The 27,220-nt window shown below is 43.1% G+C and overlaps 1 protein-coding gene across 2 annotated transcripts in view; it reads right to left on the bottom strand.

The window, feature by feature from the left end:
* Window positions 1–5,606: 5,606 nt before the first annotated feature.
* LOC144781015 (carbohydrate sulfotransferase 9-like) overlaps window positions 5,607–27,220 on the bottom strand; it is a 170,359-nt gene continuing 148,745 nt past the window's right edge. For both annotated transcript variants that reach the window (XM_078659622.1, XM_078659623.1), the window contains one exon: window positions 5,607–7,842. In XM_078659622.1, coding sequence (XP_078515748.1) covers window positions 7,013–7,842 — 830 coding nt within the window. In that variant the 3' untranslated portion in view covers window positions 5,607–7,012. The remainder of the gene's footprint in view (window positions 7,843–27,220) is intronic.

The raw sequence follows: 27,220 nt of genomic DNA, 5'->3' as shown, positions 1-27,220 counted from the left end.
ACCCACAGAAGCAGCCTTGTAAAATGAGTCTAAGGTCTGCCATTGCAGAGCCTGCGTGCAGTCTGGTACTATCATGCTGACTGGGCAAGTACAACCACTTGCCAGGCTCTAAACCTTCCCTTTTATTCAAATCTGTCACCCCTATGGTAGGCCCAAGGGCAGGGCGCATTGTAAGTATAAGGTAGGACAAGCCCTAGTGTGTGTGGCATGTCCTCGTAGTGAATTACAGCCATTTTCGTTTTTCACTATTGTAAGGCTACCTGTTCTCCATAGGCCAGAATGGGCTGTTAGAATTATTACATTTTATAATCCTAACTGACTCAGAGAACATGGTAGAAATTCGAGTTTAGTATGCCTGGATAAAATACATCTTTTAGTGAAATTGGATTTAACATTCTGGTGTCGATTCCGATCCGGTAAAATCCCCGTCCGTACGATTCGTATCCGGAGCCGTTTCCGTACGACTCGTACGGACGCCGTACGACCGGACTATTCCGATCCCGATCGGCCGACCCGGACGCGATTCGTACGGTACACGTCGATTCGTACGAAAAAGCGCACGATCACCTACACACCGTACGGCGCGTACCCCCCATGATCGCAGGGGTACGCGCCGTACCCCTGTGATCATGCGGGGTACGTGCCGTACACCCAGCGTACATGGGGTACGTGCCGTACACCCACCGTACATGGGGTACGGTGCGTACCCCATGTACGCTGGGTGTACGGCACGTACCCCGCATGATCACAGGGGTACGGCGCGTACCCCTGCGATCATGGGGGGTACGTGCCGTACCCGGGGGGCGGCGTTCCGTACCTGTTTCGGCGCGAACTCTGCGTTTACGACTGTTTTCGGCTCCCGTAGGAAAAGGGTCGTACGGTGCGTACCCGACACGAATCGTACTTGCTGGGTCGTAAAAACCAGCCGCGAACAGTAGTGATGTTGTGTACAGCGGGTTCCGAGTGAGACTCGTACGGAGATTTGAGTCGTACGGAGTCCTGTACGACTCGTACGGAGTTCGGCTCCTGGTACGGATCGCACTTCGTCGTACGTACGGGACGTTTACGGGTACGATTCGTACGGGGAAAAAACGCTCCGTACGACGATTCGGAGTGCATTTTACCGGATCGGAATCGACCCCTCTGTGTTTGAAAATACCACTTTTAGAAAGTAGGTATTTTCTTACCTAATCTTTCAAGCCTGCCTCTGCTAGGTTGTGTATTCCTTGTCTGGAGTTTGAGTGACAGGGCTGGGGGATTCCACGAGACAGAGTGGCTCCGCCCAGTGGTGAATAGAGAGATCTGCATCTAGATGGGAGGGAGGAGTTGCACCTGGGACCTGAATAGGACTGTGCCTGCCCCCCACAGTGCTGGCTCCACCCCTTGTGGTGCGTCTGATGTCTCTGCCCTGCACTGTGAAAGAAAAGAAGGAATCATGTAAACAAAGTGCTCCAGGGCTGTGCTTTACCTCTACAAAGCTGGCTCCACCTCCTGTGGGGTGTCTGATGTTTCTGCCCTGCACTGTGAACGGAAAGAAGGAGTCATGTAAACAGAGTGCTCCAGAACTGGTTTGGACTGGGCAAAGGCCCCTCTGCCCTCAGAGGACAAAGGATTTTGGGGTATAAATATTGGGACCCTGATCCCAAGAAATTAGATCACTTTGGACTACAAGAAGAAACCTTTACTGAGGAGAGGAACCTGAAGAAACTGAGGAGAGACTATTCCCAAGCTGAAGTGCTGCTTGGGGGATTGGCCTGCAGTGGTTGCCTTACTGCCAAAGGAAGGAAAAAGGAACTTTGTGTACTTTGCTTTCAACTTGTGAAGGATCTCCAAGGCTTGGAAAAGAGCTTGCCTCCTGCTGAAGTCTCAGGGACAACAGACTTCAACCCCCAGCTCCCCAGAGTTCTTTGGAAGTACCTGCTGCTGTTTTGGGCCTTCTGAGGGACTGCGTGTCGCAAGGAGCAGGAAGCGCGACTCAACAAGAAGACGCGTGTTGCTGTCGCTGGGCCTGCCATCGCAACTCCGAAGGAGGATGTCGCCGCTGGAACTGTCGCACTGCACTGCATCGGAGAGAAGCGAGCGGCAACGAAGAGGAAGCATGTCGCCGTCACTACTGCTGCCGTCACAACTCCGAAGGAGGGTGTCGCCGCTGTAGTTGTCGCACTGCACCACATCAGGAGAAGAATCTCGCAATGAGGTCGGAGCGTGTCGCCGTCGCTGTGCCTGCCGTCGCAACTCTGAAGGAGTGTGTCGCCGCTGGAACTGTTGCATTGCACCGCATCGACCAAGAGTACCTCACATTCCCGAGAAGCGCGCCGCCATCGGAGCAGCTGCCGTCGCATCTTGAATGTCGTCACTGTAGCTGTCGCATCGAGCGGAAGCTTCACGCATCGTGGGAGAAGAGCGTCACCGCTGGAGCTGCTGCCGTCGCATCTCGGATGTCGCCGCTGTAGTCCACGCATCGAACTGAGAACCTGTCGCATCCCCGAGAAGCATGCCGCATCTGGAAGATCTTCACGTCTTTATTTCTTTGCACCTGAACTTTGCCGCATTCCCATCGCTGCGACATTGCTTGTCATGGAAGCGCAACGCAACTTAAGGTACACGGACGCAGAGTGTCGCATCTAAGAACTGAACTGAACTAAGCTTAAATCTACCATCTTAAAGTAATCATAGTGCGTATTTTTGTTGTTTACGGTCTTGTGGTAACTCTATATAAAGTATACTTATTATTTATATAAAACCTGTGTGCTGTCCATTTGTAGTGTTGTCACTGGGCTACTGTATGTGATCACAACTGCTTAACTTACAACGCCTCTGAAGTAAAGCCCTTTTGCTTGTGCCAAGCTACCGAGGGGGTGAGCAGGGGTTATTTTAGGAGTGTAATCCCCTTATCCTGACTAGAGGAGAGGGTCCCTATTTGTCACAAGTACCTACCTGTGCCAACTAGAGACCCCCCAAATCTAACAGTTACCATGTCAAGGACAAAGGTAATGAAGTTGGCAACTCCTATTGAAAAACTGTTGGAGTGAGAGGGAATCGAGTGGCAGTCATCCAAAGGGCTTTGTTAAGATTTTGGACATCAGTTTTGGATTTGACCAGTATAGCCCACAATGCCTAGCATGTTAATGTGGATGAATTCAGGGTGGATATGAAGATTGAGAAAGGTACTGCAAAGTATTCTAACTAGGTGGGCGGAAGGGGGTGGAAACAGAGAGAGATTTCAGGTTAGAAAAGATTGATGAGCCTGATGTGTAGTAGAGAATACCAATTGAAGTAGTCCTAGTGTTGGAGCCCAATAATTAGATGTGATGAGTCACTGAAGGATTTATTTCCGAGGTGGAAGTTTTAATCGCCAAGAATGGTGAAACTGGAGTATTTGAGAATGCTTGGGACCATCCAGTCCATAAGGTTTGTTACTAAAGTAGTTCTTGGGCCCAGCGGACCTTAGATCAAAACACCAGAGAAGGAGAAGATGGAACTATATTTAGATAAGAAGAGCCTGCATTCTCCTTCTAAATGCTAAATTGAGTTCAATAAGGGTGCATGGGATATCCAAGCAGTGGGCATTCACAAATCCGCCCTTTGATCTTTGGGGTTGGTCGTCGAATAATGGAGTTGTGCTTGGGAATCGCAGTCGCAATATCAGAACTGCCAATTTTTTTAGCCATGTTTCAATCGGAAACAACGCATCCAACTGGTAGAAGAGCATGGCGATGAAGATATCTAGCTAATGCTTAGGAAGTGATTGTGTATTTTTTAGAAAGCATTTCACTATAGTATTCTTGGTAATGTTGGGAACCTTTACACTATAAAAATCAACATTAGTTCGGGGAGGCAGGCCTGGATTAAATGGACTGACAAGGGTTTTAGTGCTAGGTGTGGTCCAGATGTGAACAAGTGTGACCTTGCCTTTGGCACCCCATCAGAAAGCTCAAAACACAGACACAGCAGCATCTATAAAATAAGCAGTAATCCAAGAGGCAGCTTGGCTGTCAAGAAAACTAGAGTACTAACCTTGTCTGCGACTAACACTTTAGGGAAACTAATCGGCAAAGTAAATTACCAGATTGGAGCCTGGTCTCCCGAGTCCACTGGTAAGCCCCTTGCTACTGGTTGATGATGGAAAAAGAAAAAGATTAGAGGAAGTAAGGGGAAATAAAAATAAGAAAGGCAATTAAAGATTTATATATTACAACTGGGACGCAATGAGGGTGATGTGACCCTCACATCACCAGAGGATGGGACAGCGTGAGAGTGAGAGAAGCCAGCACCCTCAAAGAATTGCTCCACTTCTAAGTTATCAGTTCTTCATTAATAGTTAGGGTCCCAGCATTCTTCTTTTCTTTTTCTGTCAGAGAGATGGTTATCTCCACAAGTAATGGATGGGACAAAGACTGGAGTGACCTGGGAGTAATAGTTCACACTTCACCTTGACTCAACCCAAAGCAACATTGTCCACTCAAATGATTGGGTGTGCTTTATTTAGGTTCCCTTTATTTTAAACAACACAAGTCATTTACAAGCACGCGTTAGCATATATTTAGTAGGCCACTAACCCTTTTAAATATTTTGTTTCGGTGGGCCCACTATCTTTCTGTTATGGGGATCTTGAAAAGGCAGTATTTGTGAAGCTTCTTGACGTTCTCTTGAAGTGTTATCTAACCCCATTCACTTTTCCCTCTCAAAAATTAACTTAGCTGTTGTCCCTCATAAAACACAGCTTCGCACACCTACAGATATCCATTTGCGAGACGGCCATCTATCTTCGTCAGGGCACTCCTTCTTAGGTGATCTCATACACCTAGGGGCAGATTTATGTTAACTGGCGCATCCCCAGGGATGCGCCAGTTAATGTGCGCCACAGTGCGCCACAGCTCCGCCACTCATGGTGCGCCGCATTTACAATGCGGCGCACCATGGGGCAAAAACGGCACAGATGCGTGACGCATCTGTGCCGTTAAGGTGGCGCATTGCTGGAGTTGCGTCGCAAGCGCGACGCAGCTCCAGCAAGGCTCGGGGGTGCCCCATCTTAACAATGCTGCGTCAAGACCTACGCCTGCTTCAAGCAGGCGCAGGCTTTTGACGCAGCATTGGCCTGAAAGTGACTGAGTGAAATCTTATAGATTTCACTCAGCCACTTTTGCGAGGCGCACCTGCCCCGGAACGCCCACCCTGCGCCGGAACACCCACAAGCTGCGCAGGGCTTTACAACGTGACGCATCTGCCTAGATGCGTCACGTTGTAAATCGTTCGTAGGGATGTGCCACGTTTACGCCGCCTTGCGTGACGCAACAGCGGCGTAAACGTGGCGCAAGGGCCTCATAAATCTGCCCCCTAGTGTCCCAATGAAACCGTTGCAATAATCCACCAATGAAATCGCTTCAATATTCCAGAGCAGTTTCAATCAACCAACGGCTGATCTATGGGGGCTGACCTTATCGGATTGTCATTTACAACAGACAGTGGCTGAAAGGGGTTAACCTTTTACCCCCTCTACATATGCCCTGCATAAGCACTAGGAGACAATTAAGAGTGACTGTTCGAATGAAAAGAGTAACAAATATTGGCAAAGAAAATTATTCAGGCGGTGGCAAGCTGGTGCGATTGTTATGTATTTTCTTATTTCAAGTATATCCCATGAAAATAAACAAACTAAAAATGGAAAACATGTTGCTGTCTTATGCTTTCATTAGCATTTAAAATTCAAAAATAAGCTGACCATTGCATATCATTTTAATTCAACAGTAAGAATGCTTTGTAACAACCTGGTGAACTCAGATCAGGTATTGAAACCCTTTTGATTGTTAATGTGCATTGCAGGAAAGTATTTGCTGCAAAGAAAAGGCATTACTGGCTTTCCAGTTTCTGCAAAGATATTGTTCAAACACAAAGGGATGACAAAAAAAGTTTAAAGGGATAAGTAATGAAACGAAAAAGCATTGGCAAAGTAAAGCGTTGGAAGAAAAGCCCTGGCATCAAAATGCTTTTCATTTTTAGAAGGATGTGCACATGTGATCAAGAAAAATGCTGTCAATCAAAGAGCTAGTGAGCTAATGCCTGAAGGAGACTGACCCATGGCTCATGCTTTATTCCATGGTGGGTGGAAGCAAAATATGATTGAAAATTGAAATTTCGAATTGATGGAAAGAGCTGACCCAAAGCCCCATTATGTATGTATATATGCATGTATTTTTACTTATCACTTTACTTACATTACATGAGGCTGGTGAGACAGCTAAAGCTAGACCTAAAATATGGTTCGCCATTTTTGCAACAGTTTGTAACCATGCAAAATAATGTAAATTAATTGAATGCCTCACCAAACCCACTATTCTCCTGCTCTACTGCTGGGTTACCGCTGTCAACCTTGACCCAGCGGTCCATCCACCACAGAACTGAAGGGTTTCAGCTGCAGTCATCCAGTCTATTGAGAGGGGAATGACCATCACATATTTTCCCTTCCATGGTAAGTGGACCCCAAGTGAAGGGAAAAAGCTCCTTGTATGTGGGGGCCATTTACTGTTTGTTCAGAAAAAACAAACTCTTGCTATGAGAGATTGGGAGCGGGAGCTTTCAGCGTGACATGCACAGAGCAGCAAGCTTCACTGCTATGAATATTGAGTCACTGTGACAGCATCTCTCTTTTTAGAAGAGAGATCCCCACAAGGCAGGGGAATCTCAAAATATGGCTGGCAACCACTGACAAAGGCAGCAGAGAACATCCCTCCGCTGAACTTCTGGATGGCTAGATGCTCAACCAGAGGTAAATTAGGCCATTTAACATTTCACAGAACATAAAACTGGGTCAGTTTCATGCCACAGTTCCTATCAGCCACAGCCTTTAACTTGGTTTGAAATTCAGCCGATGTTAAATATATGCAGTTTCAACTGACCCCCAAAAATGCTGGCCTTGTCTTGTCCCTAAAATGTGTTTTCAAAATATGTGCCAGAATATGTAATACTCCCCTCTCCATCGAGTTGGAAAATTTAAATTTCTATTGGTACACTTTTAAAATGAACTTGTTATATTTATTGAGTAATTGAATAAGTAGAAATCTAACTGGTACTGTTTTATGAATTCCTGTAAGTACTCCTTGCTCAAATTTTTAAGGTAGTCTTTCGTGATTTTTTCATTGGTTAGCGCTTCACCAGGATATTGCTGGGCACTGGAGAAGTATAGATTTTTGGGAGCCCTGATGATCTTCAGGACATTGCTGGCATCTTCATGCAGAGTGCTCAGCTTTCCTATTACATCATACTGAATGTTGCAAGGGTCACACAGTTTATTCATTTGTCGCCAATGGGAGTCAGATTCCTCTGGATCCTCTTGCAATACATAGTGAACAAATTCCAGAAATGTGACATGTGTTGTATGTGTTCTAGATATTCTGAAGTGTTTTCTAATTTTACGTGCAACATAGCCTGAATAGTAGTGATTCAAATGTGAGTGGAGAAACTTATTCCTGTAAGCTGAGACAAGTCTCTCTAGAGGATCCCTTGTAAATATCACTTTTGTGTAGCTGTTAAGATACTTCATCCATTGGTCTTGAGGGTAGCTGGTTAATGTTCTCACAGGTGATCTAGAATGAACAGCTTCATGGTCAATCTCTTCAGGCTCCCGGCTTAGATTCATATGAAGGAGGATAAGGATCCGCTTCCAGTTAGAACAACCAGCTTTCGGCACTTCACAATAAATGATTTTATGGCTGTGCTCCACATATAATTGCTTTGCTACATTTGTAAAATCCTTAGTTGATCTAGTAAGGTTGTACTTCAAGCAAATGTTGTTTAAAGTGGTTTTTCGATCGAGTTGAATCGCTGACCAGTTTTTTGCTGCATCTGCAAGAGATGATGTTAAGAAAATAAACAAATTGCAATTACATAGTTTAATAAATTCTAAAACAAACAAAATAGTTTTTATTTGTTTCATTCAGATAAATGATAGTGGCCTTTATCCAAAAAGCTAACACTTTATAACAAGAGGTGGTGTTCAAGGTAATAGACTACATAGATGGACAGGCGAGTAGTGAATTTTCCTTCCATCCAAATTACATAATGCTGCAATTTGGGACCAAGATGGCAGTCATTCATTTTCACTTGTAGTCCTTGAAGGTGTTGAGAGTAGGTGCCTTACCAAAGTAGAGAGGCAAGAAGTTGAACAGTTTAGATGCGGCTCTGGAGGAAGGCTAATTCAGGGTCTTGTATTTCATTGATCTCTAGAATTCTAAGTTTATACACATGTTGCTTCTGGAAAAGCAGGTACTTCCTGGTTTCCTAAACTTTGTACCAGGCATTTTGGTGTTTGGTGTGGAATGCCTTGCATGTGATTAATGCAAGTTTGTGATAAAGGGGATATTTAAGGAGGATGTTGCTTCCAGTGTTAGGCAGCTGAGCGTTTAAGCACTGCAGTGAGGTGATACTTATGGCTGGTGCCTTCGACTTCTAAGGGAATAACATGAATTGTTTCCTTTAGCAGTGCAAACCTTGATCTCAGGCGACCAATTAGGAAATTGCTACTATAATCATTTCTGCTTTGTGATAGGGATTGTATTGCTTGCTTTGAGGCTTAATTGTGAAAATAAGATTTTGTTTTTCTTAGCATCCCTAGTTGATGATCTGTAAATGTGTCTATATTTTCAAAGTGTTCTTCAAGGTGGAGACTATAATAAATGATGAATTCCAGAGAATTAGGCTCTTTTACGAATATAGGTGTAATGAATGGAGTGTTGAACATAAACCAGCTTTGTTCAGGTAAATATCAAGAGAAGGAGATATCGATAACAACTTTATTTTAGAAATACCAATCCTGTTTTGTAACATAGATAGCATAGGTGTCTTCTGCAGAAATGCACAAAATCTATGTTAAGACATTACTATCCCTTTTTGAAAAAGAATTACCTTGTTCCTACAGATAATTGCAAGTCTGTCTTCGTTCACCACGAGTGATGCCGCACAGTGTAATGAACTCTCCCCCCCCACCCCGGACCAAGAGAGGAGGGTATTTGTTTGGCCCCTTGATACATTGTTATTTCTGGGCTTGCATCTAAGGATGGAAGTATTTAAATGAATGCACAACGTTAGTAAAAATGTGAATTGAGCATAGGAAATTCACATACACGTGGTACAGGACTCTTACACACTTGGGGTCACACCAAACATTTCCCATTCCCTTATCTCTAGGCATAGTCTCAGGTGCTGTCATGTTCAGAGGAAAGGGGGTCCCTTTCTCACTATAGTGGGAATCCGAGATCTCAATCCTTGTAGGAGGATACTCAGCTTCCGGGGCACTAGCGCCAGACGCTGCAAATCCCGTTGTAGATGTGTATATTACCCATCCTGGTGACACATTTATTTTAAGTGATCTAATTGGGTGCCTAGTTTCTACTGCCTTACGTGTAAGTTAGTAGGAATATTAATATTTCACACTGCTTCTTGATTACACCCATTAGAACAATATTCACTCAAATGAATGGGTGTACTCTTTTTTAATTTACAACTGACCATGCGGTGTATGCCTTGAAATGTCTGTGTGATAAATACTACATTGATCGTACTATCCATAAGGCGTAGAAACGGATTCTGGAACATCTCTGTGCCATTAAAAACAACGACAAACAGTATCCGATAGCACAACATTTTAAGGCTGCCCATAATCAAAACAGTAATCATCTCTCGTTCTGTGTATTTGACACAGTGTCAATTCGGGAGCGGGGGGTGACAGTGTCGTAGAACTCAGACGGTTAGAGTCCAGGCTGGATACAGTACCACATTATGACACCTTCAGGCCACAATGTGGACGAGGAGCTGTCGGTTCATTTAGGGTAGTTTAATAACTCATTTATAAATGCAAATTATTTATCTGCCCGATATTTGCTCACTGAGGGCCAGATGTAGGTAGCCCAATACCTGTCGGTAACGGCCGAAAATAATGAATTTCGTCCGGTATTGGGCAATTGAGATGTAGGACACCAAATACCAATCGGTAACTTACCGATTTGGAATTTACCGAATCAGAATTTACCGATTCGGAATTTACCGAACTGGTAAATGAGAAATGGCAAATAATGACAATCGAGTTGTAGGTAACTTCTAAAATACCGAATTTCATGAAATTCGGTATTTACCATGGATTGAAAGCAGGTGGTAACCAGGTGCAGGCTATAAAAAAGGCCCCAAAATGCAACAGTGTGACCAGAATGGCGGCATTCTACGTGATAGGAAGGCGGCTACGGCTACAGGCAGCAGGAGAGAGGGTCTGGAGACTGGAGGAGCAAGTCTACAGACAGCGGATAACGCTCTTCCAACTCACTGAGGCAAGGATCTTGCAAAGGTACAGGCTACACCCCCAAACCATCCCGGACTTAATCAGGGATCTGCACCCACTCCTGGAGCACCCAACACCAAGGACGCACGCCATCACACCCCATATGCAGGTGCTCTGTAGCCTACACCTGCTTGAATCTGTGAGTTACCAGGGGGTGATTGCTGCGGTAGGTGGGGTGTCTCAGAGCTGCCTATCCCGTTTCTTCCTGAAGTTCCTAGAGGCCATGAAGCAGAGAATGCATCATTACATGAGCTTCCTTGACACACATGCAGAACTGCTAAAGACCAAGACTGACTTCTATCAACTGGCACAGTTCTTACACGTTATCGACTGTATTGATGGCACCCACATCCCAATCTGCCCACCTGCTGCCACAGAGTACATTTACAGAAACAGTAAGTCAACCCACTCTATCAATGTGCAGGTAATCTGTGATGCTAACAACATCATCACAGACATTGTGGCCAAATTCCCGTGAAGCACCCACGACTCCTACATCTTTCAGAACAGTGGGATCTACACACGCCTGACAGCGGGGGAATTCGGAGAAGGATACCTGCTAGGTAAAACACTGTGACATACCCTGATAGATATTGCAGATGTATGTGTTGTTGCGTATGTGATCAATGGCTCTATCATTTTCAAACAGGTGACAGCGCATATGCCGTCTGCTTGTTCATCCAAACACCCTACCTGAACCCATCAACTCCAAGCCAGAGACGATACAACGTGGCAAACAAATCCACTAGGAACGTTGTGGAGCGCACCTTTGGGCTGTTGAAAAGCAGGTTCCGCTGCCTCCACAAAAGTGGAGGCGCTCGGCAGTACTCACCACTCATCTGCTGTAAGATCATTGCAACATGCGCAATGTTGCACAACCTTGCTACAAAGAAGGGCACAGAGGTGGAATTGTGCGATTATCAGGAGCATGATGATGAACATGCATGGCCTGACCCCACGTAGCAGGAGTAGCGCCAGCAACAGATGGCAGACAGAGACGGACAGAGATCACGCACAACTATTTTTGAGTAAGTAAAGAGACACAGGCAGGTGGAGTATGTACCCAACGTAGTTTAATTATTGGCACTACGCAGGTATTCAAAGGCACATATGTGCAACACAAATGGTATCCATTAATAATGTTAGTCGTGGCTCACTTCCCCATTAAAGGTCATGGAGTGTGGGCAGCATTACTCATTTTCAGCCACGCCTAACCAGTGCCAGATGAAATTGGCTGGCTGTCCTCACTAGGTGTGTGGGCAGATGTAGCACCATGGAGCCTGCTGCTCCTCCGTGTCTTAGCAACAGGGGGGCTTGTCATGCTGCTCCTACTGGTGCTTTCCTCGCTCTCAGGTACATCCAGAGCAGCAGTATGTGCTGACTGAGCATTAAGCAGCACCTCTACAGCACTCGTCACCCTTGCAAGGCCCCTGGACACCTCATTGCTGCTGTGTGCTAGTCCTTCTTGCATGTTGACACATCGCCTGCACAGAAGGGAAGTTGCTATGGCCTGGCGGTTAACAGCCTTAGCGTGTCGCTGTGATTCCTGCCTATCCTTCCTCCTTGGAGTTCTGTCCTGATCCAGTTTTGTGCACAAGTGAAGCACGGATTGAGACATGTCCCACATCCCTGCAGCCATCTCCCTCATACCTGATGCCATCTCTTTGTTCTCATCCACCAATGCACTGATGCCCTTCCCTATGTTTTCCATGTTTGCATTCAGGTGCCTCATCTGCCATTGCACAGACTGGATGGCCTGCCCCTGCATACTTTGTATCTTCACCATGCTACATTCCAGCCCACAGAAGACACTGGGACCCTCCACATGTTGTGCAGCACTGCTGTCTCGGGGCTTGCAGCGTCTGGTTCCTGTGCGGGCACCCTCTGCGCTGGACTGCTGTATGGCAGTGCTTCCTTCCCCAGCCAAGGTTGGTGTCTCATCCCCGTCCATGTCACGTGCTGATGTCTCCATTTGGACTAGTGGGACAACTACATGCCTCTTGCTCTTTTGAGCTGCAAGTGTTGTTTCAGACAGTGACGAAGGCAGTTCAGGTGAGGACACTAGCAGAGGGGATCCAGAACGCTCTGGGGAGGCCTGCAGCTGTGGAGACATTTCAAGGTCTTAAGAGGCTGGCTGTGTTGTTGGTGCACCAGTGTCCACTGTGTCATTCCCTGCACTTGTGCCTGCCTTCCTTCTCCCTGGTACGCCTGCATGATGTCTCGCCTGTGGACATAAAAGCGTACATTAGCTCTGTGCTCCTGCAGCCCTGCTTATACAATTAAATTCTTATCACTGAAACACTGTAGCTATTGCCTCAGCTTGCTTATCACTGATGTGTGTTGCATAACTTGTTGCTTGGTGTGCTGTATGACATGGTAGGTGTTTCAATGACTACATCTCCCATAATGCATTGCTGGTGTATGTTGCTACCTCTACTGGAGTGGGGTTAACACTGCCGCATATGGGAAAGGGAAGGTGATGGGGTGGGGGTGATTGCTGTGCATGCTTCTTACCTTTTCTGGTGGCAGCTCTGGCTGAGCTGTCTGCATCTCCCAGTCCACAGACGCTCTCTGGTTCTATGGTCGACTCCACCAGCTCTTCCAGCTCAGTCAGGGCAGGTGCACGGTACCTCCCTCCTCCAGTACGGTTAGCCTCTTTGTGGAGCTCTGCAATTTTTTTCTTAGTTAAGCTCTGGAGGTCGTACCACCTCTTTTTCAGATCATCTATCTCCCGTGGAGTCACTCCTACAGCATTCACCTTAGACTGTATTTCCAGCCAAAACTTTCTTTTGGCAGATTCTGCCACCGTCAGGGACTGCTTCCCAAACAATTTCTGGTGTTCTTTCACCACCTCCTTCACGAGGACCTGCAGCTCCATGGTGCTGAATTTTATTTATTTCTTCCTCTCTGGAACTTCCTTTTCACTGGTGTTTGCCATTCTTCTCTTTCAGATGCAAAAATAGTTTTTCTGTGGCTCAGGGACTCAGCTCTGCTCTCACAGCCTCTCCAGAAGCTTCTAATTGCTTCCACCTGCCTGGGTGTAGCCACTTCCTGGTTGGGAGGGGGGTAGTTGCACCTGATTGGCTGACTCCTTAGTTTTTCTTTTTTTTCAATAGCCGATTCGGGATTTACCGATTCGGTATTTACCGAATCGTTATTTACCGAATCAGTAATTCCCATTCATTCCTATGGGCCTCCAGCCCATTGGAATAAATGGGAATTACTGATTCAGTAAATACCGATTCGGTAAATACCGAATCGGTAAATACAGAATGACTGATACCGAATTTTACCGATTTGATAAAAATTAATACATTTTTACCTACATCCCATTTTCCGATTCTAAAATACCGAATCGGTAAAATTTGGTATTTTAGAATCGGTAAATCTGGATTACCTACATCCGGCCCTGATGTTTTAAATGTACCATGACAATAATAGAAACCAGTTTTTAACCTCACTGTTGAGCTTAAAGGTTAAATATGTGGTGTTTATGCACTTTGTAATTTTGTATTAATCAGACTTTTTCTATTTTTCAGATTAAACAACATGTATAATGATGAGTGGAAGGCAAGAGAGCTAAAACATCTAAATGCAAAACAATGATGTTTTCTCAAGAGTGGGTGTGTGATATTACACTTTTGAATAATGAAGGCACTTAAGGACATTTAGCATCCTGGAAAGCCGATTTGGGCTGGATTTCGGAACATGTGGACACATATTAGATTATTAGGCCCACTGGGGCATGATTGTTTTGACCTGGGTATTCGCTGGTAGGAATACTATGACAAGTAATAGTGCGCCAATTGGGGCGCTATTGGTTCCATTTCTATTTGGATATTTGCCCACGAAGGCATGATTCAAAATAGTTTTTGTGCCCACTGGGGCACAATTGGTTCTGATTTATTTAGATTTTGGCCCACTGGGGCAATATAGTTGTGATAACAGGCAATACTCAGGGTACGTGATTGAATGTGGATCAGCAACATAGTAACTAAGCCCTTAGCGGAATAAGCAAACACATTCACAAAGAAATGGAGTGTCTGTTGTTCATGTCACATAAGAACCAATAAAGTGTGTTCAAAACTTTATTTAATTCAACACTCACAGCGACAGCACTGCTATCATTATTTTATGTTGCATTAGAAATCACAAACAAACGTGCCAGTAGAGACCCACACGCCGCCGTAGTTCAATCAATGCTAAAAGAATGATCTATGTGAATTGAAATCGTGTTTGTTAGGAGACGAACTTTTAACCTAACATTGAGTTTGAAAGTCTGTTCTCACTGTTTATGTGAGCAAGGAGCGTGGGCTCCGAAACACGTAGAGTGTTGTGCCACCTTTTGGAATAAACAAAATTCTTCGCTAAGTCTTTTGGTCCGCGGTCTTTGCTGTTGGGAGAACTATGTGCAGCATGTTTTAATGATTTGACAGGAACAGCCATCCCGCTGTGTGACCGCCGTCATCAAGAAGGCTCTCTTATGTTGATAATGCTATACATATGTATATTTAAAAAATACTTACCTTTATTTGCCGATTTTCTATTCCACAATATTGTTTTTTGTTATATTTTCATAGTTTACATGCAGAGTATGTAAATTGGATGTTTTTGTTGACAACATTTTTTAATAGATTTTCCTATGTGACAATATTTTTGTAGAAGATATTTTTGTGCTCTATTGGCCTGATTACGCATTTGGCAGTGCGGGAGCAGACCGCTATGCCGGCAGCCTGCTCCAGCACCACCAAACCCATGGTCGGGACACCCGCCATATTATGGGGTCGATTAGGATCGCGGACGGACTTGAGTCCGTCCGCGACCCCTGAGGAGGAGGGAACGTCCGCATGGGCTGCGGCGTTCCCTCCGATCAAATTAGGATGTGACCGCCAGGGTGGCGGTCAAATCCTCCATCTCTAACATTGCGGCGGGTGCAGCTTCAAGCTGCATCCGCCGCAATGTAAAAAATCCATGCACAGCATTTGCGTGCACAAAGCGGCAGGCACCGCGCGGTGCCTGCTGTATTGTGCACGCAAATGCAGCGGGGTACCATAGGTACCCCCCATGTGCACCCCCCACCCCACCTTCACCCAGGGGGCCCGCAACGGGCCCCCGAAGTGAAGGTCCGTATGCTTTTCCACGGCGGTAAAGTCGCCGCGGAAAAGCATATATTTTCAGACATCCTAATATGCCTGGCGGTGTCTGATAGACACCGCCAGACATGTTAGTGCTTTTCCGCCGCGGTCGCCTTCCAACCGCGGCGGAAAAGCGGCGGACAGATTATCAGACCCACCAGCCATCCTAATTTGGCGGTGGGTCTTTGGAGTCTCCGCCGCGGTTTTTCCGCATCCTCCAGGCCGGCGGACACTTCCGCCGGCCCGGAGGATGCGGAAAAACCGCCATCCTAATCGGCCCCTTTGTGTGTTAGCTCTAGAGTCAAGTGATGGCAGTAAAATAACACCAAAAAGTACTTTTACTTGAGATCTGGGGCCAGACCACACCCATACTGTACCCCTGCTATGTGTTGCTTATGTCCTCATGTATAACATCACGCATGATATGTTAAATGACATCACTGCTGGCCTCTCAAATGACTTAATTGATGACATAACCCATTTAGGTCAGTAAACCATAACTGGCGAATTTCTGTTTTTTAATTTTTTTAAATGTTAGTTTTTGTATTATTACGTCATTTAAGTATAACATCACTTTAACCTTTGCTATTTTTCAGTGTTTTTTTTTTTTAAACAATTTTATTTGGCTTTTTGTAGCATTATCACAATACATTTAGAAATTGACATCAATTACTTAATCATTTACATTGGAGTGTGTTCACTGCTCATATTGATAGTGTACAGTCTCATTCAATAACACATTTTCTGGTCAACAAAGGCTCGCTAAGACAGTTCGTAACGTATTATATAACATTGTATATCACTGGTCTGAGAGTTATTCGTATATTTGTTCTTTAAATCATCCAAGCATTATGTATATTCCTCACGGTTTTTCCATTGTTACTCAGCGTGTCCTTCTCACATACCCAATGTATTCCCATCCTCATTCTACGGACTTGTGTCTGGGTTTGGCAGGTCTTGTGGGGGTTCGCATATGTTACCGCGGTATATATTCCATTTCTCCCATATCCGGGACCACTTTTTCGGGCATCCCCTATTCACATATACTGCCTTCTCCGCTACCATTGCTGCGTCCATATCATTCCCCCACTGTGTCCCTGAGGGCGTGGAGGTAGCTCCCCATGTCCTAGCTATGTTTCGTTTTGCTAAGGTCATACCTTTTCAGTGCTTTTTGAAGGAAGTTCCACAGTATGAGGGGGCACTTACTGTTGTGTCTTTTAATAGATGTTTTTGTTTTGTAAAGCACTGGTTTGTGCATGGAGCTACTTGTTAGCATTGTTTAGGAATAAAAGGTAGTTCTTAGATGATGCTAACCCTTATCCAACTGTGAGGATTCATGATTATAGAGGAACTAAAACCAAATGCTGGTTACTGAATTACAGGCTTAAACCCTGTTCTTTTACATTGTATGGGGTCCTGCCACTGCAAGACATGCAAGGGGTATTTTTAGGCGCTTCTAGGAGACTAGGAAAGCATCTTTTTACTTCAACACCGCTAGACTAGGATGATCCCTCGAGCCGAGGCACAGTGTGTTCATGCCTCACGTGCAGTGTTCCCTTTAGAGTGCAAGCCTGGGAAGCCACGCACATTGTCATTAATTGCCATGCTGGGGGTCCTCCAGAACGCGCTTTACAAAGGGTCATTCTGCTGATCAGCAGGAGAGCTCTTTATCTGGGCTAATTAAGTTGTGAAAGCTCATCTGAAAGTGAAATGATACGGGTGGCAGAAAAATAAAAAACAACACAGGACAGGTGTGGATGCCATCTCTTTAGTTAAAGTACAGCATAATGGATGGTATTTGACATTGGGGGGCAATTTACTGTGGGAAGCTGCAGTTGTGGCATTTGTCTGTTGTGCTACAGATAAGACTATAATTGAATGAGCATAAACACGTTACAAAGAGTGACATGTTTTCTTTTTCAGCATAGTCTAGTTTCTGTGTCCAAAATTTGCAGTTTACAAACATTCCTTTAATTTTAACTCTAGAGTCAAGTGATGGCAGTAAAACAACACCAAAAAGTACTTTTACTTGAGATCTGGGGCCAGATGAGCGAAGCTCTGGTCACAATTTGCAACCAGTATTTTTGCTCCCCACTAATAGGTTGGTTCACAAATTACCAAATTGTAGTGGGTAGCAATTCGACCTACCTCATGTATACCAATAAGGTAGGTTGCAAAATGGGATCCAGTATGATTCGCCGCCATCACAGGGACGATTGTCTTCCAGGCACCAGGACTGTCAGTGCTTTTAAATAAAGCAATCATTTTTTGAATTCAACCTATTTTAATTCATTAAAGGAATATGGGAAGCGTTTTAAAAAAAAAAGAAAAATGTCAGTTACATTTTTTTAAGATTTGGGATGGGACCATTCCACACACTCAAAAAAGGATTTTTTCAACATCCTCAAAGGGGAAAACGTTACCATGACATTTGTGTAGTCTGGACTGGATTTTGGTCGCATAAAACATTAATGCATCCCAGTCCAAATCAGTTTTTGGAAGGTGTGCCCTAAACACACCTCTTACAAATGCCAATTAGGTATTTAGTCGCAAACCAAATTGTGATTCGGTAAGGTGTTAACGTATTGCAATTTGAGTTTGTTACATTCCAAACAGCATTTTTTAAGGTTGCACACTGTCCAATATTGGAAATCAGATCTTCTGCGAACACAAAATGCCTTTGTATATCTGGCCCTTGTTCTTGTTAGAAATCCATAATAATATTATAAAGAGAGAGCCCAAACCTTTGAGGCGGGTAATCTCAGTAACCACAGCACCAATCACAACACCCAATACAGCGTTGGAAAGGGCAGTTGCAGCAGAAGGACATAGGCTATGCAGACGGCCACCATATATGTTTAAAAGGTAAAAGAACCGTGCCAACAAAGTAGTCCCTTGTGGGCGTGTCTGTGTTGTGCTGTGGGCGTGGGCTGGGGGGCATGACTAACGCTGGGGGCGTGTAGTACGGCCATCACATTGTGGGCTGGGGGCGTGACAAACGCTGGGGGCGTGTGTCCGCCCTTCATGCCATGTGAGTCGTACATACAAGCGCCAATTACATTGCTGCGCAGCATCAAGGGGCACGCTGGGGGCGTGACATGCTGGGTGCGTGAGAAACGCTGGGGGCGTGTGTCCGGCCTTCATGCCATGTGAACGCAATTGCGCCGCATCAAGGGGCACACTGGGGGCGGGAGAAACGCTGGGGGGTTGTGCTACGTTCCGCCCTTCATGCCATGTGGGTTGTACATTAATCCGAAGATCGTCTGCTGTGGCGTGACAAACGCGTTCAGCTGGAGGCCTGGTAAGTAACGCTACTGCAGCCTCTCCTGCGTGCTGTTACTGAACTCACTCATTCAACGAAATTACTGCAGCCTCTCCTACTCGCTGTCACTCAACCCTCTCATTAAATGGATTTACCCGCGGCTGATAACTCTCTCATTCAACGACATTACACGCGCCTGCTAACATCAACCAGGGCTGTAGCTGGGCTCAGGTGGCAGATCACTACACCAATTACACGCGCCTGCTAACATCAACCAGGGCTGCAGCTGGGCATTCTCCGTCCCTATTCTAATGAAACAAAAAATGTTGTGCACCGCGAGATTTTAAAATAAATGGCCTTTTCCAAATACACACATTACACACATTCTATTTCATACCTGGACAACGTCGGGACGGGCTGCTAGTTTCTAGATAAAATGACCACTATTTTCAAATCCTGTAGATCCCATTAATATGCTGAAAGTTGGATTTTTATGTAACAATGCTGGGCAGTCTAGGTTTTTATGATACTGGAACACATGGGTTAATGCATTTGAGCTAACACACCTGTTTTATATAGCGCAAACCTGGCCCAAAGGCCTTGGAGCACTTTCCATGAGCACAAGAAAATGCTACCCTTTTTAGGTTTTGCCTAAGACAGCACGTGCTCTGTTGCATATGAGATCTTTAGTTTAATATACAGTGGGCTTGGAGGCTGGCCAATATTTATAATTGTAGGAGGAGTGACTGTCTATTAGGAACCATGTGCACAAGACCCCTGTACTGGTGGGGTTCCAAAGGAGTAGAATGGAAGAGAGTGATCTGCATGACCCAGATATCAGTGGTAGTGGACTCTCTAGGTGGGAACAACTGGAACCGCTGCTTGACCTGCACCATTATCAACAGAATGTAATTTCAGCTGACCATGCTGCTGTGCTGCTTGACCTGTGCCGTTGTGTTTTAGAAGAGTGTAACCCACCCACTACTCTCAAGTAGTGGGGCTTGTGAGAAGCCTTACTACCCCTGAAGTTGGCCTGTGCATGGCTACAATAAAATTGGCTGTGGGGGGCCACTGTGACTGCAGATCATTTGCACACCAGCTCTTGTATTGCGCCGATGTCTGCCCCAACCAATGCTCCTACTCACGAGACCACCACTTGACAGCCACAAATTTGCTTAAGACTAGACTTAAGTGTGGGTGCCCTGAAATTGCAAAAGTGGAAAGGCTGTGCGCTGATGAAGAAGGACTGTTTTAGAAGAGTGCCTGCAAGGGATTTTGTTTCAACAGATAAATCTCAAGTGACAGACTCTCTATATCCTGCTTATATGTCTGTCTCAATTTAATTGATATTTGTATTTAATCGTTTGCAGGTTATTTGTGCAAATAACTATGACATGTAAAATATATCAACAAATGGAGAAGAAGGCAACACGGGAACCTTATAATATTCACAGAATTTTTATATAAATGCAGTAAAAATAATTCAAAGGGTACATATATCATAAACAGTGCTTCTGACAAAATGAACAAGAAAAATATCGAGATCGATTAAACAGGATCATTTACAACAGTTCACAAACCACAAAGGATCGAGTTGTACCATAAAGAACTGTGAAGGGGTCACAGCGCTAAAAGAATTTTCACTGTTCTGAAGATGGTCTGACGGAATAATAACATACAAGACGGAAACGTCGACGACTATACCCATTTCCCCATTATTGTTTATCATACAAGTGATCTTTATTTAAGAAAAATAAGTGTCATTTGTTGTTTACATGTATTTGGTTTGGGTAGATGCAAAATGAGATATAGGAACAAGTTATATTTTCCTTGTTTATTTTGTCAGAAGCACTGTTTATGATATATGTACCCTTTGAATTATTTTTACTGCATTTATATAAAAATTCTGTGAATATCATAAGGTTCCCGTGTTGCCTTCTTCTCCATTTGTTGATATATTTTACATGTCATAGTTATTTGCACAAATAACCTGCAAACGATTGAATACAAATATCAATTAAATTGAGACAGACATATAAGCAGAATATAGAGAGTCTGTCACTTGAGATTTATCTGTTGAAACAAAATCCCTTGCAGGCACTCTTCTAAAACAACACTATCTGCCCAAGCCCGCAAGGGTATATGGGGTAACCTACCCTTCTTATTATAGATGAAGAAGGACAGCTGCCTGATCACTGGAAGCACCACAGAACAGCCTCCCTCAGTGAGGTCAGACTTTTTGAACAGTGAGAATCTGAGTGCACTGTTGTATAAAATGAGTTAATATGCACCCCCTGAGCCTAAATCACGCTATCATGGTTATTCCTGAATGGGAACCATATAGACCAGAAGGGCAAAGACCAAGAGCCGACCTTGCGAAAGAAGAGCAGCCAGCCCTAGTGCCCAGTTTTCTAGATTACATGTTGCCATGTTGAGTGTGTAGTATTTTGTTTTGGTGTACATTAAAGTGCTTTTTGTCTTAAAGTTAAACCACTCAGTTGACTAAATCAATTATTGTGCTGCTGTCTGATTTTTGGGTCCTGAGCTAAAGCACCCCCTCGCACAATTTCCTTAGAAGTCTGTAACTTCTCGCCATCACATTTAGTGAGAGTCAAGTGGTGAGGGGGTTGTCCCTGGCCTAGTCTGAAGACCCATAGTAGGATGAAAGCTGGGACATCAGAGGTAAACAACCTCAACCTCTGCTGTTGAGGCCCAGTAGCACCTACTTGGCTTGTTGCCCGGCCGAGTGGAACCTGGCAACTCTCCACTGAGCAGGTTTATTTGCATGGTATTGAAGGCTTGCTTCCAAACTAATCACACAAGTCTGAATTTAATCTCAAGATTTTCCAATGTTTATGTAACAGTTTGACATCCTGTCTGATGCTGACTAATCAGCCATTTATCTCTATTGTGTGTCGCAGCTTTTATAATTGCGAAGGAAACTTTTTATTTTAAATATGTTCTTGCTACAAAGTGTTGCCCCAGAAGTTTACTTTCCTTTTCAAAATCTTAAATTCTCTGAATTCTTTTTCACTCTCAGTATTTGCTCATAATGGATACTGTGTATACGTTTTTTCGAGATGAACACTTCTTCCATCTAAGACTGGGTTAGTGAGGGGTGTGACTTGACTTGATGGCTGCTCACTAGGGAGGCTCCGTGGCGGCTTGGCAGGAGCAGCGGCTTTTCCTGCACATCTCCGCCCCTTTGCCGCTTCTAAATGGAATCCTCAGTGAGATAAAAGACCCTGGATGCTCTTTTTCTTATTTCCGCATTGCTGGTGAGCATATTTGCCCTTCAGCGGTGGCGAGAGCGTTTCCCTCATGGGACTCGCACCCATCATTTTGTTTTCTTCCATAACGGCACACATTTTGTAAATGACTGAAACGGTAGCGTTTATGACCTGTTTTCAACACCTGAATATATTTTAGGGCCTAATATTCCTTCTACTAATGGTCAATATGTATAAATCTATGGAGGACAATGGAACATGAAAAATATATTTTTAATAATAGACTTTCCACTCAGTCAGTCTTGCATTGACTTAAATGCTCACAGAGCTGCTGTGTATGATGTAAGATGGACCTTTTACCACAGTAAATCTCTGGTTTTGTTTTAACAAGAAGCTGAAACTAGAATTAACCGTTTGAAAAGGAGCAATTTGCTGCACACAATGCGCTTTTCCCCACATGGTTTTTGACGCTTGCCATTATGTTTCATTCGGACCTCATGTCAAGCAGGAATGGACTATAATTAAGTTGATTTAAGATTCTTGTCTAGTTTATTGATCTTAATCCCTTTCTTTCCAGGGGAGTTCTTGTTGTTATTGTTGCATGCTGTCTTGCTATTTCCAGTGTTTCCAACTCTCACTCAGCATTTTATGGTGTGAACAAAATTTTCTTGTCGTGTTACTGGTTTTTCATTGCCATTCACATCTTTGGCAGACCTTAATCCTTATTCTGTTCTTTCAACGAATATGGAGAACTCTATAAGTACTTCATCACTTTCCAATAAGGAAACATTGGTAGCTTCATCTAATATTCCACTCCCCACCAATAAGCTTACTCCTAAATTGACCACTTCATCTATATTATCTTCTGGAAAACGCATAAAAAACAACTTGAACATTTATGGTCTGGTACAAGGTTTGGAAGGTTCGGATGCCATTTAATTTTTCAAATCTTTCCTTCCACAAGTTTTTGGTATACCTAATTCCTCTGTTTTAAACATTCAAAGAGCGCATCGTCTGGGCCGTATTCCAACAATGGCAGCCTCTTCAGCCAAACCTCAAGGAGTTGTTATATACTTCCTGGATTACACAGATTTATTGAAGATCTTGCAAGCAGCTAAACTCAAATGCCGTATTTCATGGCAAGGCTCTTCTTTGCACAGAGAAAGAAACAGCAGATCGAAGAAAGACATTCCTAGAAATGAGGCCGGCACTTCGGTCTCTTCCATCTTTGTCTTTTCAAAGTGACATGCAAAAGTAGAACTACAAATTATTAAAATCCTGCTTTACTGCAGTGGTTCTTGCAGAGAAGAAGATATGGATGTGTCCAGACATGCTACTGTTTACTCTTGTGCTGTTATTTGGTCTAAAATGCTCTGTTGTTCAGATTATGCTGTTTTTGTTTCCGTCTAGTTACGTTTCCTGGATTCCCCTATGTTATACTTACCTGTTATGTTTGTCTCTTTTCTTAGGTGCAGTATTCCCTTCATACATATTTTTGTTATTCCTGGTCTGCTCGGATGGGGAAACATAATTTACAACGCACGCGTTATAACACGTGTCATTAAAACAGATTTTTTTACATCGTATAATCCATTACAACGCACTCCACAAAGTAACGCCCCAGCAGAGTTAGAATAGTAAATGCGTTGTAATGGATTATGCGTTGTAACGACATGCGTTGTAACAACATGCATTGTAATGGATTTTGCAATGTAAAAAATGTGTTGTAATGACACGCGTTGTAATGTGTCATATTCGCTTGGATGATGTCCTCCCTCCCCGGTCTGACCTGAGTTGCCTGGTTAGTTGTGCCATTTTCCCATATCGTTTTACCACCCTCATCTTGTTCATGTCTTTTGTAGTCGGTTATTATATTTTTGAAATCCATGGTTTATGTTGTTTGTTTGTTGTATTTGTTTCTTCTGCTTTTCTCCACTCTACATGTCTATTTCAGACATCTTTCTTCCTTTACTAACTATTTTTCCTTTTACGTTTTCTCTCTTTACACTTTCTCCTCCTTCCCTGCTTATACCCTTGTCTCTTACTTTCTCCTTTTTCATAACCACTAATTTCCTCCTCTATGCTATTCATCTTTGCTGGTCTGGTTTTGCAAATTGTTTGTTGAACATTATTATGTATATCATATTGTTAAGTTTTAGTTGTTTTAGTTATTGTTACATAAACTTTATGTCTCATTGATTAATGTAGATGGCTTTAAAAGTTGTTTCATGGAGTGTTAAGGGTTTAGGTCTCCTATAAAGTGTCAACAGGCATTCTCTCATTTATCTAATTTAAAGTGTGAAATAGCTTTATTACAGGAAATTCATGTGTTAGAAAAAGAAATCCCTAAACATAAACGACAATGAGCTGGTCATGTTTTTGCCTCTCCGGGTACAGGTAATCATTATGGTGTAGCCATTTTATGTCATAAATTACTTACAAATTCTCTCTCAAGATACCGATGTTGTGGGTAGATATGTTTCTGTTTCACTGTTATCGAATAATATCCCTTTGACACTTTTTAATCTGTGTGCACCTACTGCCCCAGATATTGGTTTTTGGCCTACAATATTATCTAAATCAATGTATTTTCATAATGAATACCTGTTAGTTGTGGGGATTGTAATTTTGTTATGGACCCTGGTATTGACTGCAATTCTCAATCCAAATTCATTTTCTCTCCCATGCACTCTCAATTCACATCCACTATTCAACAAAGATTTCTAGGGGATGCTTGGCGATTATGCAATCCTACACTTCAAGAATACTCTTTCTTCTCTCCAGTACACTCTTCCCAATCTCGCTTAGATTATTAATTCACTTCAAAAGCGCTCACACAAGATATCACTCATTCAGATATTGGTTCTACATTAATATACGAACATGCCCCTGTTACCTTAGATTTAGACCTTCTTCCTCCTATTCAGGGATTAGGCAAATGGAGATTCAACAACTTCCTCCTCTTAGTCTCCAAGTTTACCCAACAATTTGAATCCTTTGTCACTACTTTTTTTTCTTGAGGATGAAACTCCACACATGTCTCCACAGATTATCTGGGATGCCTTCAAACAGCCTCTAGAGATTTTATTATTTCCTTTGTGTCCCAATGAAAGAAATCTTCTTTACTTATTTTGCAATCACTTACGGCATGTGTTAAACAATTAGAACATTCCTTTTTCCAAACAAACTCTAAAACCTGCTCGGATGAGCTAGTCAGATCCAAATTCAAATTCAACAAAATAACTACTGAAAATGAGAACTCATTTTTGCTCAAATCCTCAGCCAAATATTATGGGGGTCAAAACAAAGCGGGGAAACCTTTAGCCAATTATCTTATAAAGTTAAAAAAAAACTCACCAAGATTAGGTCTATCCTTTCTTCTAACAGTCACATAGTTTACAGGAATGAGGATATTCTATCAGAATTCACTTCATTTTTTCAAATCTCTTTACACTCCTGAGTCCTCGGTATCTCAGGATGATATACTTCAATACTTATCCTCAATTAATCCTCCTTCCTCTTCCGATCTAGATTTTTCAGTGTTAGAGGATGATGTCCGAGAATTAGATATCCTTTCTGCTATTCGCTCCATTAAACGCGATAAAGCTCCGGACCTGATGGTTTGACGATTGAATTCTATTCTTATTTTTATTGAACTCTTATTCCTAATTTACATCAATTATCTCACTTTTTTATTTCTTCCAAAAAGTCCAGTGGCTCTTTTTAAGAAGCTTTGATATGCCTTCTCCCCAAGGAAGGTAAATATCATACTCTCTGTAAAAATAAAAGATCCATTTCTTTAATTAATTTGGACTATAACATTTTTGCAAAAATTCTAGCTTTACGCTTAAAGGGATTTTTACCCCTATTAATTGGATGAGAACATTGTGGTTTTATTGAAGGTAAACATCTCTCAGACAACACTAGACTATTCTTTAATGTCCTTGCTAAAGCCAAATCATGTAAAGATTCCTTAGCGGCCATCTCTTTGGTTGCTGAGAAAGCTTTTGATAGAGTTGGTTGTTCATTTATTTTTTCCAGTTTGTCCTGGTTTGGTTTTGGTCACAAGTTTATAAATTATATTTCCTTACTGTACTCTTCTCCTGTTTCCTCCATTTTAGCTAACGGTCTTATCTCCTCTTCCTTTCTTTCCTTTATATTGTGAGGTAAGGCAGGGTTGTCCTCTTTCTCCTCTTCTTTTTATACTAGCTCTTGAACCCTTCTTAAGATCCATTCGAATTCTCAGATTACTGGCTTTAAATTTGGCTTCAATCAATTAAAACTCTCTGTTTATACAGATGATATTTTGCTCTTTCTATCACATCCACAAACTTCTCTGCCAGTACAGTCTTTTGCCTCTGTGTCTGGTTATAAACTAAATGGCGACAAGTGTGAAATCCTCCCATTAAACAAGTATGCTTTTCTGTGGATTACATTTCTTCTGGTATTCATTTGGCCTCGGATAAAATCAAGCACTTGGGTTTATGGTTCAAGTTTTCCATTAAAGAATCGATGTTAATAAAGTTAAGGAAACAATAGACACTATTGAAATATTCTACATCCAGGTGGAATCCCATGTTTTCATCTTGGTGGGTCCGTCTCGACACGATCAAAATGATGTTGGTACCTACAGTACTTTTTTATATTTCTAATCTTCCTGTAAAAAATTAAACAATTTACCCTATTTGATTGAAATTTCTATGGAATAATAAGAAACCTTGTATGTCTTTACACAAACTTAAAAGCCCAAAACAATTAGGTGGTGTCAATTTCCCAGCTTTTCAAACCTATCATACAGTGTTCTCTCTTAAACAAGCCTCTCTACTATTCGAAGAGGACAACAAGGATTCAACATCACTGTTAAGGACTATTATTGAAAAAAAGTTCTACAACCTTTCTCCTTCCAAGAATTTTTATCCTTTACTCATCGTCCTTTGTCTCTTTCTCTTCCCATTTTTAACAACAGCTGCAGAATTCTCCAACCTGTACTTACTAACCACCTTTCTCCTAAAGATTGCTTTTAGCAATCTTCAATATGGTGCAATAAACATCTTATAATCAATAATAGAACTACTTTTTGGAAACATTGGTATGTTAAAGGGTTTCACTGGGTACATCGACTTTAACCAAGATGATGCATGCATAACTTTTCCGGTTGCTCAAGCACTTTTTCTTTACCTACTTCATGTGCGTCTAAATATGCATCCCTAATTTCATGAATTCAGTCAACGTACAATAGCTTAGTACTCAGTAGTTCCTTGTCATC

Source organism: Lissotriton helveticus, chromosome 9 (assembly GCF_964261635.1).
Source record: "Lissotriton helveticus chromosome 9, aLisHel1.1, whole genome shotgun sequence".
Lineage (NCBI taxonomy): Eukaryota > Metazoa > Chordata > Amphibia > Caudata > Salamandridae > Lissotriton > Lissotriton helveticus.
This window is presented reverse-complemented; position numbering and strand designations above follow the sequence as displayed.